Source organism: Myotis myotis, unplaced genomic scaffold (genome assembly GCF_014108235.1).
Source record: "Myotis myotis isolate mMyoMyo1 unplaced genomic scaffold, mMyoMyo1.p scaffold_m19_p_11, whole genome shotgun sequence".
NCBI classification, from domain to species: domain Eukaryota; kingdom Metazoa; phylum Chordata; class Mammalia; order Chiroptera; family Vespertilionidae; genus Myotis; species Myotis myotis.
The window spans coordinates 69664258-69677288 of record NW_023416315.1 but is presented as its reverse complement, the minus strand read 5'-3'; the positions used below and the strand labels follow the sequence as shown (position 1 = coordinate 69677288).

General features: G+C 38.2%; 1 protein-coding gene across 1 annotated transcript in view; it reads left to right on the top strand.

Annotated features, from left to right (window-relative positions):
* Positions 1 to 13031, top strand: part of KCND2 (potassium voltage-gated channel subfamily D member 2) — a 519540-nt gene that overhangs the window by 499818 nt on the left and 6691 nt on the right. Inside the window, exons 3-4 of the mRNA XM_036328861.1 lie at positions 8964 to 9059; positions 11478 to 11570. Of these exons, the coding sequence (XP_036184754.1) occupies positions 8964 to 9059; positions 11478 to 11570 (189 nt within the window). The remainder of the gene's footprint in view (positions 1 to 8963; positions 9060 to 11477; positions 11571 to 13031) is intronic.

The following is a 13031-nucleotide window of genomic DNA, read 5'->3' as shown; positions in this document are numbered from 1 at the left end:
ACACAGGAGGAAGGAGAAATCTGATCACTTGTAGCTAAGTTCTATTCCTGGCCCAACTGTTTACTGTTTCTCTGGACTTCGCACCAGTTAATTAATCCCTCTCAGAGTAAGCAGGGTGCATGCTCATCTGAAAAATGAGGAAAACAATGCCTACCTCACACGAAGGCCGAGGTAGGTATTGTTTATAGATTTATAAACATTTATATGCAAAAGTTTATAAATATATATAAGCTTTTCATAATGTTAACAACTTAAACATTTACTAATGACTTACTATGTGCCAGATATTGGCTTAATGTTTTTCAAAAAATAATTCTTAAAATCTTACAAGTATAGGCATTAGTTACGAAAATAGTTTGTGGAATAAATTGAGAAATTCTGAGGTCACATACCTAATAAGTTGGAGAACTATCATTCAATTCAATGCAAGTCAATCTGGCTCCCACATTCATTAAACACAACGGTAGACTACCTCTCAGAAGAACTGACTAAATGTTAGTACACTTCCCTGACCCATTCTTTGTCAAAATAGTCACCTTCAGAGCCAGGGCCCTTTTTGCTTAGAAATAATTTTGGAAATTTTTTTTTGTAATTTTCTCAGAACTATAGTGCTAGATTTTCAGTATTCTTCACTTTTTTTTAATAACCAAAAAACATGTATAACCATGACCAACCTGGGTACTGTGGTATAACCATACAATATCGTGAGAAATTTTTGTGCACCAGTTCATAATTGGGTGTGTAGGTAATTCCAGAACAGGATTTTAAACATGCTTTTGAACAATGTCAGTCTGTTTGGTAAGTATAAAATCTCATAAAGTAACTCTTTGGAAAGCTCAAGTTAATCAATGCAGTCACATAGCATATTGTTCAGAGAACTTGTTCATGTCCATTGTCAGAGATCCTCTTCCCCTACAACAGAATCACTCTTTAAGCTTGATAGTTCCTTGCTTTACAGAATTCTCCTCCCCCTTTCACAAGTATCTAACCTTTAACTAATTATTATAGAGAATAATAATAAAAGTTGTTCAGTTACCATGAATATGTAGAACTGATAATCCAGTACACAGGGTGGGTTTTTTAAAAAAAAAAGGCACCCTCTGGACAATTAGAGTCTCACACAGGGCACAATTTTGGCTACAGGAGATGGAGGGATTTCCATCAGGAACTATGCACCTCAGCCCGGGCTCTGGCCACACTTTAAAAACTTTCTACTGGGCACACAGGGATAGTGTTTACAATAACAAAAATATTACAAAATCTTAGCTCCCCAGGACCCATCAATCTCCATTCTGGGAATTCCTTCTTTAATATAATAACTAACTATGAATATTTTTTTCATTGTCATAAAAAGCTACCTATATGAAAACTGTAGGAACTACAAATATGACTTTCAAATAAACCAATTTCAAAATACATGTACTTTTTTCAAACTTGGATATCTGTATGTAACAAGCAAATCAACAAAGAAAAATCTTATGATATTTTAGAAGCCTTTTAGCCTATAGAAATTTAAAATGCAAAAATGTTTAAATGTGATGTAAATAAGTGCACCAAATTGAAAAACATGTTTTATGAATGCTTTTTGCTATCTTTAAAATATCTTCTATATTCTCCATGTCTGCCATAAAGCAATACATTTTGCATATCATGACTACTAGAAAAATTGGCTATCGAAAGCCCAGTATGATAACCTGGTGTAAATAGTCTGTAATCATTAAACTAAACATAGTTCTCTAAGAAAGAGCAGTGGATATGGAACTAAATAAGTTGTGAGGGGATACTTCCTGTTTTCCTTCCCAGGAAAAAAACAAACAGAATAAATACTCACTAGGCTAAGATATTTTAGATTCTTCTGGAACTAGATGATTTACAAATACCATAGGTATGCAAAAATAGCCATCTAATTCAGCCAAGCAAGGAGTCCAGTCCATTCAATAAAAAATCAGTCAAGTGGAATAATAAGTAATATTATAAAATGGTTTTTTAGACCAGACTTTGTGATGTTTGGTCCCATTGCCAACTCCAAGCTCAAGAAAAAAAACATGAAATGTACACAATATGCATTTGAGAACATCCCCATCATCACTCAGGAATACTTTCTCCCTGCTAGGTTCTTCCCACTAGCAAGTGCGCTTTTTGCTTTCACTACCTGTTCCCACCTTCTAAAGAGAATGCATCATTTACCCCATTTCTATCAGCCCTTGACACATTCTTAATGAAACACTGACATGTGAGTGAAAACAGGTATCAACTGTAACATTTCTCCCCTACCTTCATTGTTAATTATACTTTAATATATTTATTTATTCGCTCCATTATTCAATAAAAATTTATTGAATAGAATATATTAACCAAAGTGAAGTGAAGTTGATACAATGACAGGTGGTAGGGTTGATATTTTGAAGCAAAGAGCTTATCCTGTTTTAAATTCAAATCACATCACTTAATCATCTGCATACTTACAAGGCTAACTGGTGAGTAATTGTCATGCATAATAGTAATTATAATTATAATTTAATAATGATAATAGCAACAACAACAATCCTCTCTAGAGTTTCTAGTATGCCCCAGGTTTTTTATACATGTTATTTATAATTTCACAATTAATTTGCAAAGGAAGTGTTATTATTTCTATTTTATAGATGACTTGCTCATGCTCACACACCTATTGATTAATATCTAAAACAAGAATCTTCTGACATTATTAGAACTATGAATCTTTAGGGATTTTCCTATAGATAATTCTAAATACAGTGAGAAGCTTGGAATCAATGAGCCAATTGATGTACCAACCATGTGCAATGTAAGTGAATTATTTTTACTTTTTACATGAATATGTTGACTTTCACACAAAAAAAAAATATGCTATCAATATTCAGTATGCCATTTATCACATTCTACTATGGTGGTTCTCAAATTTTAGATTCATTGGAATCCTACAAAGCGTTTGTTAAAATACAAATTGCTGGACTCTACCCACAATGCATCTGATTTAGTGGTTTTGGAGGACAGCCTGAAAATTCGCATTTCCAGCGAGTTCCCAGGTGATACTGATACTGCTGATCTGGGGACCACCCTTTGAGACCCATTGCCTACACATTCAGCAATGTCCAAATTAAATAAAAATACGTAATTTTCTAGAATGTTTAAATGGCAAGAAATAACTCTTTGCTGGGATATGAAAATGATCACTTTTAAATTTTCCACTATTAATAAATATCCCTCGTCCTTACCTCAAATCTCTGCAGATAACCTAATTTTATTATTTTTTTTCTTATGTCTTGTTTTGTGCAGTTTAATAATCTATTATCAACCCATGTAAGAATCTATAGATTTTATGCTTCTCAATATTCACTCTACATTTAATTCTTATCAAGTTACTTACCTCTTTTCTTAATTCCCCATTCCATCCCAACACTACTTAATGTAGCCACCTGGTAAACTAATACTCAGGGTTCAAGACTTAATTCAACTATCACCCATTCTATGAAGATTTTTCTGAATGGTATGGACATCATTAGTTGCTTCTTCTCTTCTCCTACAATATATGCACACTCTATTATCATGTATTACACCCTATTCTCCCTCTTCTCCATTGTACTGAGTGCACTGCCCAATATCAAATAGGTATTTAATATTTGTGTAATGACTGAAAGAATGAACAGAGAAGTCTTGTTTGCCTTGACACTTCCTCCATTCCTACAGTAGGGTGGACATTACTAGGACCAATTAAAAATCATATTGGGAAGCACAATTTTGTCTCTGATAACTGCCTACATCCTGTTTCAGTTCTACCCTCTTCCTACACCCAGTCTTTTTGTTGCTCTCTCATTCTACTGACCTTTCCTCTGAGCCTCCCAATGTCCCTTCTACTGACCTAAATCCCAGCCCAGCCTTCCAACAAGCTTCAGAGTTGGGAACCTGCCCTTTCTCCCACTGACTTACTTCCTCTTTCTTTTGTTATTATTTGGCTTGTCTCATTTCTAGGGGAGTGATTTTTCTTAACAAATGGGAAGATTCCAGTAAACTCCTTAAATTAAATTTTTAAAAGCTCATAAAGCTTAATATGCTATCTCCACATGAGGCATGTTACTAAACCTTAATATGTTATCTCCATATGAGGCATTTCACTAATCCTTAAATGAAAGCTAGAAGTATAAGTAAAATTTCCCGGATAAAAGGTACAGGAAGTATGTGGTCTCTATTTGAGACGTAAGGAAGTGCCTCGGATTACAAGGGATAAAGCCTTCTCTATCTCACAAGGCTGCCTAGGATACCTTTGTATTTCAAAAGTATTGAAAACACTTTGTGATTTGGTAAGAAGAGGGTCTAATATAATGTCTCTCCATGTACATCATACTTCATTTAGAAGATAGGACCCATGTAAGAAAGCCACTGTCTCAAGGCCTGGGGCTTGTACATCTTTCTCTGACTGGCATTCCAGCCACTGCTCCAGAGGACGCATGGTGAAAAGTCTACATAATGTCATTTGGTGCAATTGAAAAAAAACCAACTTGCCAAAAACCCCTGCACACTAGCCTCTGAATGCTCCACAATGAAGGGCTCCACGTCAAATTAGTTCGAGAAAAATTTCATGCTATATCCCCCTCTCTACTTCACAGTGAACATCCACAATGTGATCTTTTGAGAGAAATCCAGCTTCGAAGAAACCTACTTAACCTCTCAGCATTTCCCAAACTTTCTTTATATACATACATTAATTTATTTCAGAGAGGAAGGGGGAGGAAAAGTGGAATAGAAACATCAATGATGAGAGAGAATTATTGATTGGCTGCCTCCTGCACACCCCCTTCTGGGGATCAAGCCTGAAACCTGGGCATGTGCGCTTAACCGGAATCAAACCTAGGACCCTTCAGTCCACAGGCCGACGCTCTATCCACTGAGCCAAACTAGCTAGGGCTCCCACACTTTCTTGACCACAGAACCATTTTGCTTCATTCGGTTGTAACCTATCACATGTACTAGTTTTATGAAATTAACTTTGAGAGACCCCCAAGTTTAAGGAATTAAGAAAAAAATAAATTTATGAAAAATTGGAATGCATAGGAAAAAGGTGCTTATGAGACAATTTTTTTCCAGCACCATCAATATTTCTCAAGGCAGATTAGGAATTTGAAAATAACTGCAAAGCTATTTTTTATACTGACAATATGAGCCTTATTTTTAATTAAAATTTGGAAGCCTCCTATTTTTTATATAGGCTTAATATTTACTGAAATCTTGCTCTAACTTCCATAATATTTGCTAGTACTTGACCATGCAAAGAAGTTGTATTTCCTACAGGGCTGGGAGCAGCAGGCTGGGAGGAGTACATTTCCTCTTACTAGTGAGCAGCACTCTTTTAACCTCCAATTACTCAGCCAGAGTTGCCAAGATTGTCATAATGAGTGGAACAGAAGTAAAGTGATTTTCTAAAATATCTTTGTAAAAGAATTTCTCTCAATTACCTACTGGAAACAAAGATATAATCACAGGTCATAAAGGGGCTAGCATTCAAGAGACATTTGGTGCGGTGCTCTACGAGAACAATTACACCAATTAACCCCAAATGAAAGATAATTGGTAATTGAAATTGAGATGGGAGGTGTGTGTTTCTTCTAACACAGCACATGACTTAGCAAAATGGTAATTCTGTCTCTAACATAACTGCTTCTTTTTTCCTAAGCTTTAGAACTACTTCTACTGTAGTGGTTGCCACCATGTGTGTGCTTTCCATGAGAAAGATGTTTCATTTTCCTTTGCTGGACACTATTTTTGGTTAATTTCTATGTCTCCTTTATGAAAGATATAATGTGCCCTAATACTGCTGCTAAATGCAGATAGAATGGCATAGGTAAGACTAGTGACTTCGATAGAGTAACTATGATATATAATTAGTTACAATCAGTAGTTACAGAAAAAGAGAGGAAGAGAGGAGAAGAAAGCAACGAAGAAAGGAAGGAACAAAGAAAGGAAGAACAAAGAAAGGAAGAAACAAAAAAAGGAAGAAATGAAGGAAGGAAAGGAGGAAGGGATAGAAGGAGGAAGGGAGGGAGGGAGGGAGGAAGGAAAGGAGGGGAAGGGCAAGGAAGAGAAAGAAAAAATGGCATTGACAGTTCCAGGGGACCAGTGAGACTTAGGGACTGAAATTCCAACAATAACCCCTTTCTGAAAATGAAATGTGTATTTAACTTACTTATTTCTAAATTTCTACCATCAATTCTAAGTCATTTCCAGGTGTGCTTGACACTTGCCATTGTTTTATTGAGTTTGGCCTGAAATCCTGGCCAAGCAGCATGGCCTTGAAGTTAAACATTTCTAACTTCCAACTTCATCGCGTAGTATTGTCTCAGTATTTTAAGTGATGTAAATATTATACCATCAGTAAAGAGAAGAATGTGTCTGTTTTTCCCCATCACATATAAGTGTGATCTTTCTGCAAAGTTTTATTTTAACCTGGAATTGGCACACAAGAAGAATAAACTCATGGAGGAGAAGAAAGGGAGTCAAGTTGAAGCCAGATGTTATCTTAATGTTATTTTGAGAACTTCAGACATCTCAGTGTTACTTCTAAATGCTGTGGTGAAGGGCCATCTTGGTACTACAACTTTGGAAGAAGTTTGGTAAACACACACACACACACACACACACACACACACATTTTGGCCCAGGAATACTTCTGCTTCTAGAAATTTGTCTTGCAGATAAGCTCAAATAAATGATGCTTCATTCATACAGTGGTATATTATACATCCATAAGCAAATGAGGTGGATCTACACATGTAGATATGGAAAGAATTCTAAGTTGTATTAAATGAAAAGAACCGAGTGTAAAAGTGTGAAATGTATTCTCCCAACTGAGTAATATATACGTTTATACACATATGCATGTACATACACTTGCTGTTATATACCTAGAAAACCTCTGGCAAGATGCTCTAGAAATATTGTCAATGGTTGACTCTGAAGCATAGGAGTAAGGTATGCTCAGGGTCCAGAAAGACTGACTTGATTTTCCTGCATGTTTGTAGTATTAAAGTTTTATCACATGTATGTATTCATTTTCCATTTTTAAAATCTAGATAATTTTTAATTGTTATTAAAAAGAATATTCCAGGGCTAGAAATCAAAGGTGATTTTTTTTGGGTGGGGGTGTAGAAAAGAGAAAAAGGGAGTCTTTATAGGATAATTTTACAAAAATGTTTTTAGCCAAGATATCCCAGTTGCTTCCTTATACACACACACTAGATACACATCATATAAGTAGAATGGTCACCAGAAGATTGCTCTCCAGGAAGTGAAAATGAAACTCATTCCATGACAGCTGGAGCAGGTACAACAGCAGTTCTAAAGGAGAATGGAATCCTGGGAATCTGGCCACACAGTCAGTTTGCTCAATAATATCACTTGGGTGATCTCTCTGTCAATGTGAGCAATTCAAATGACCACCCAAAACACTGTAAACTGAAGAACATTCTTTATACATAAATGCTTTTAAAATTAAAAATAATAATGTTAGTCTCTCCAGCAAGGAGCACTATGTTTATTTCAACAGATCTAAAGGTGAAACAGAAATGAGGTGAGCATGTTTTTGTGTGGACCTGTGACACAAAAAATTTAGTGGAAACATTTAGGGATTTTTCTGAGAAGCCCCCATTGTTCAGCATGGGTTCTATACTGGCCAATTTAGCAAACTGATTGCAAAAAAAAAAAAAAAAAAGTTTATATTTGAAGGCACAGATGTTAACTAAATTTTGTTTTGTTTTGTTTTTAAGGGATGGAGGGAGGAAGAAAGGAAAAAAGGCAATTGGTGTCTGAAACTTAATTACCAATTTTTAAAAGGACATTAATTTAAATAAAAAAGAGTTGGCAGCTGGTTTGCTGGGTCTTTATTTCATTAAGTCACTCAGATTGGGATAAGTGAAGTGGGATAAGTGAAACTAGAAGTAATACAGCTAGCTATTTTTTCTCTTAACACTATTGACAGAAACAATAATGAAATAGCTTGATCTTACTGTAAAGACTTAATTACAATCTTTAAAATGCATAACCCAGCTCCAAAGTAGTTAATTGATCTTGCCCATATGTTAACTAAAAGAAAGCACTCATATTATTACCAGACGGCTTCACCCCTGGGTGCTGGCCCTGGACCTTTCACAGGTCAAGCAACCTACAGGCTCTTGACTCATTTGGGGAAAATTTCAAGACATGAGTCCAGGTGAAAGTAACAGTAAATTTATTAACATTTGGGACAATGAGGCAAAGGAAGGACCCCTGGAGATAGGATTGGGGGTAAGATCAGGATGAGCTTCCACAGCCCATTGCTCCCCTGGTACCCTTGATGGTACCCTTAGAGCTTAGGATAGAAGGAACAAATACACGCCTGAGGAAAGGGGCATGTATGCGCTCAAAGAAGCATGTGCTGGGATCCTTTGTCCTGAATGTTTTACCTATTTTCTATAGGCCAGAATTTTAGAGGAGATCCCAGGGGAGGATCACAACAGAATATTCACTGGATTTCCGGGCGCGTTGTTTAGTATGCTGATGTATTAAAATGAGTGTAGAATGGAGAAGGGGTCATTTTCTAGTTAGTTTTGCCTGTATCTTGGATTAGTCTGGCTCTAATTGGTTTTGTTATCTACTTCCCTGACTGTAGTGATTTAAACCATCTGCTTTTAGGCATCTTTAGTTGGGGAGATAGGGTCTTATGATTTATTGCTGAGCCATTCTGGCAGTTTGTTCGGCCATTTGTCTCGGTTTCCTCATTCCACTTTCCAGGGAATGTTCCTAGTGTCTCAACCTGCCTCAATCTGATGAAAATTTAATTGTCAGTAATTACAAAAAGCTGGCATGTTTTTAAACATACGTATGCTGACATTGGAATTATACAAGAGTATATGCACTGTTTTAAGAAAACAATTCATTGAGTATTAACAAGACTCATTTTCCTTCTCCTCTAGAAAGCCAGACTCGCCAGGATACGGGCAGCCAAAAGCGGAAGTGCAAATGCTTACATGCAAAGTAAACGGAATGGTTTGCTCAGTAATCAACTGCAGGTACCGTCAAGCACCTCACTGTTTTTGATGCTCCATTTGTTCATGTAATGTTGATTTATTTCTACTTAAGCATAGAATTTTATTGTGGGTAATAATGAAAATGGCTACCGAGACAACGAAAGTGTCTTTGGTTCAGTCCATGCCAGAGCTTACTCTAGCTTAGCCTTTGTCCCTGTCCAGCTAGCAGCCTCTACTCCCTGCTGTGCTGCAGCTGGTGCTGCAGTCCTGTATCCGGGCTCGCAGTTGGAGCCCCAGTTTGGAGCCCTCACTTGGAGCTCGCCTGGCTGATGGGCCTCAGGCAGCTGCTAGCCCACATGTCTGCTATGGAGAGAGAACACGTGAGCACATGAACCCACAAATGTGCGTTATGGGGCGGGGGTTGAGAGAAAGCTTGCCTTTGTTAAGCTTGGATTATATTATCTCAGGCTTGGGAAGGACCAAGTGCTCTTTCAAAACCAATCAATTTCCCAATTCCTTGCCGGCTTGTTTTGGGTCCTCCTCCTAACCAATCCATTTCTTAAATCTTCTGGGGTTCTGCGTTCCTCACCCAATTGGATTATTTCCTCAGGCGAGGCTCTGCCCCTTGTGGCCACCATCTTAGTTTTTATTGTGCATGCCTCATAGTGGAATGACCTCCCCGCACCATCTTGGCTTCTACTGAGCATGTGCCCAGCAGAGGAATTTCCCCTTTGTTGTTCAGTTACTTCCCGCCGCCCCCCCCCCCACCCCCCCCCCCCTTAGTCTGGACAAGTGGGCTCGTTGTACCCTGGAGAGATTGGAAAGCTAGTCCTTCCACCCAACACAGGAAAGGGAGAGGTGTTGATCCCATTGGTGGGGTAATGCCATGTTCCCTTGGCGAGCCTGAAGCTGTCACTTCCAGACTTCATTAGGCTTATTGTCCAATTCAGCTAACTGGTTTATTAGGCATGATGTCTGATTCAGCTGCCTAGTTGATTAGGCTTCTTAATGTCTGATTCCCTTTGCTCCCTTCCTTTATTAATATCTAGTTATTAATGCTCGAAATCTGAGAGCATGGCACACTCAGAGAGCCCAGATGCCCTCAGCCTTTTCACATGCCTTGCCTTATGCATCTCCTCCACTTGGCTCTCCCTGAGTCACATTATATGCTTTTATAATAAACTGTTACTCTAGTAAGTAAAATGTTTCTTTGAGTTTTGTGAGCCGCTCTAGCAAACTAATCAAACTCAAGGAGCAGATTGTGGGAACCCCTGATTTATAGTCAGTTGGTCAGAAGCACAGGTAAACTGTCCCACTTGCAATTGGCATCTAAAGTTCAAGGAGAGGTCACTAGAACCTCTAACCCAGTGGTTCTCAACCTTGGCTGCACATTAGAATCATTGGGAATCTTTTTAAAATCCTGATTTCTGGGCCTCATCCTCGGGAAATTCTGTTTCTTTGTTATGGGGTGGGGCCACAACATTAGTAACAAAGAAACAGAATTTCCGGAGGATGAGGCCTAGAAATCAGGATTTTAAAAAGATTCCCAGGTGATTCTAATGTGCAACCAAGGTTGAGAACCACTGCTCTAACCTATAGCCAGATGGTCAGAAGCCCAGGTGATCGTTTAAGTTGGTAATTGGAATCTAAGCTGGGGAGAGGAGAGTGAAGGACAGTCTTGCAAGACTGAGCCCTCAACCTGTGTAATATGATGCTGTTTCCAGGTAGACAGAGTCCAACTTGAGCTGAATTGTAGGACACCACTAGTGCACAGACCATTTCACTGCTTGATGGTGTTGGGGCTAACCCCCACCACTTCAGATTGGGTTTAGAACCCTTTTTACATGGGATAGGTAAAAAATGCTCAATGACTCAAATACCTAATTATTTTTAATTTAAAAATTACTTATGTTCCTTAAAGTTTATATGAGTGGGAGTAGAGGATAGCATGATGTCTCCTTTTATTTTTTTTTAATGGGAGGGCACATCATCTAGTGTTATAAATATCACACAGTATGAAATACAATTTGAGAAACCACTTTTAGCTCAAAACTTTCCTTTAATATTTAGGGTTCCAATAATCGTTACTTACAAAATAGCTTTTATTTAGGTGAGCATAATGCCATTTCCAGGATTATCTAAGTATTACCCCAAAATAATGGCTGTCAGGTTTTCAAAGTCAAGTGGTAGTTGAAAGAGTAGAAGAGATTTAAATTTTCTGTTCAGGGAGGCAAGTCTAAAAAACCAGACTCCAAATTTGAAAAAAAAAAATGTAAATAATGACTCTCAGACTTAAAAGCAACTGCCAGGCTGTGCCTTTCTGTCTAAAATAAATAATAATAAAATGCTGACATTTAATCTCAAGAAATAGGACGGCTCTCTCTCTGTGGCAATGTGCAGTTGAGTTTCTCATTGTTTGCAAATATGATAGAAAAGACTCTGTCTTCTCTGTGTTCACAGTCCTCTGAGGATGAGCAGGCCTTTGTCAGCAAATACGGCTCCAGCTTTGAAAGCCAGCACCACCACCTGCTTCACTGCTTGGAAAAGACCACGGTAAGGAACCGGCATCGCTGCCTGCCCCGGTCCTCACAGTCTCCCATTTGCTTTTGTGAATATTCAATCCTCCTAGGAAGGACTTCACTGCCCACATCACTGGAAAATAGAGTAAAGGACAAAAACAAAAGAAATAAAACACGAAATTACTTCAAAAGACTGTTGTGACATTTCCATTTGGAAAGTGTTTGAGAGACTTATTAAAATGTTGTTATCCTTAGTGGCTATCCTCACTCTAGTCTAAAATACTAGTGTAATGTGGATGGAAAGTTGTTTTCCAATAGCCAACTGCAAGTCCTATAAAATATCATTTACCCTGCCCAGCCGGGGTTGCTCAGTGGTTGAACATTGTCCCATGCACTAGGAGGTCAACAGTTCGATTCCTGGTCAGGGTACATGGCCAGGTTTTGAGTTCGATCCCCAGTAGGGGGCACGCAGGAGACAGCCAATCGATGATGTTTCTCTCTCATCAATGTTTCTACCTCTTTATCCCTCTCCCTTCCTCTCTCTGAAATCAATAAAAACATATTTTTAAATGTAATTTACCCTGATTTTGAAAATGCTAATTAAATAGAAAATATTAATGAAGTTCAAGTGTTCCTGACATCTGGATGAAGGGAATATCAATAGCAATAATACAAAATAAAGAATGACTAAATATAAGCATTTCTTCTTTTTTAATATATTTTTTATTGATTGCAGAAAAGAAGGGAGAGGGAGAGAGAGATAGAAACATCAATGATGAGAGGGAACCATTGATCGGCTGCCTATGTCCCCTACTGGGGTCTAGCCTACAACTCGGGCATGTGCCCTTCACTGGAATCAAACTTGGGACCCTTCAGTCCCCAGGCCGGAGACTCTATCCACTGAGCCAAACCGCTAGGGCAATATAAACATCTCTGTAATTCACAGGTATAATGAACACATATAGTAAAATTATTTGTTCTCATAAGAAAAGAAATGGTGTTTAATCAGTGTCATGACCCTTTGGCTGAGAATTGAGTGTGCATTTCTCCATTTATAGGCTCCCAATTGGACTTCCTCTTTAGTAAAATCATCCTTTCCCTAGCTGGCTTGTCGAAAGACATCATAGTGTGTGACCACAGAGCAGAATGAAACTTTCACCGTATTTGGATCAAGTCTTCTCACTCACTCACCAGAGATGCATATTTGTGTTCTCAATTCCAATAGATTGCCCATACATTTGTTCATTTACTTTCATTTACCTACATAGTCATTCAACAAATATGCATGACTTGCCTACCATGTGCCAGACAGTGAGCCAAGACCTAAGATATGCCGGGAAGTCAGGTGTGGTCTCTACCCCCATCAATCTCTATGGGGGGACAAACCACGAATATTCCTAGGGAAGGACAGTGAGCAGCAAAGCAACAGTGGGCCACGGTGTAGGGGGCAAAGAGGATGGAACCAGAGGGTACAGAATCAGACAAGGCTTTCTGG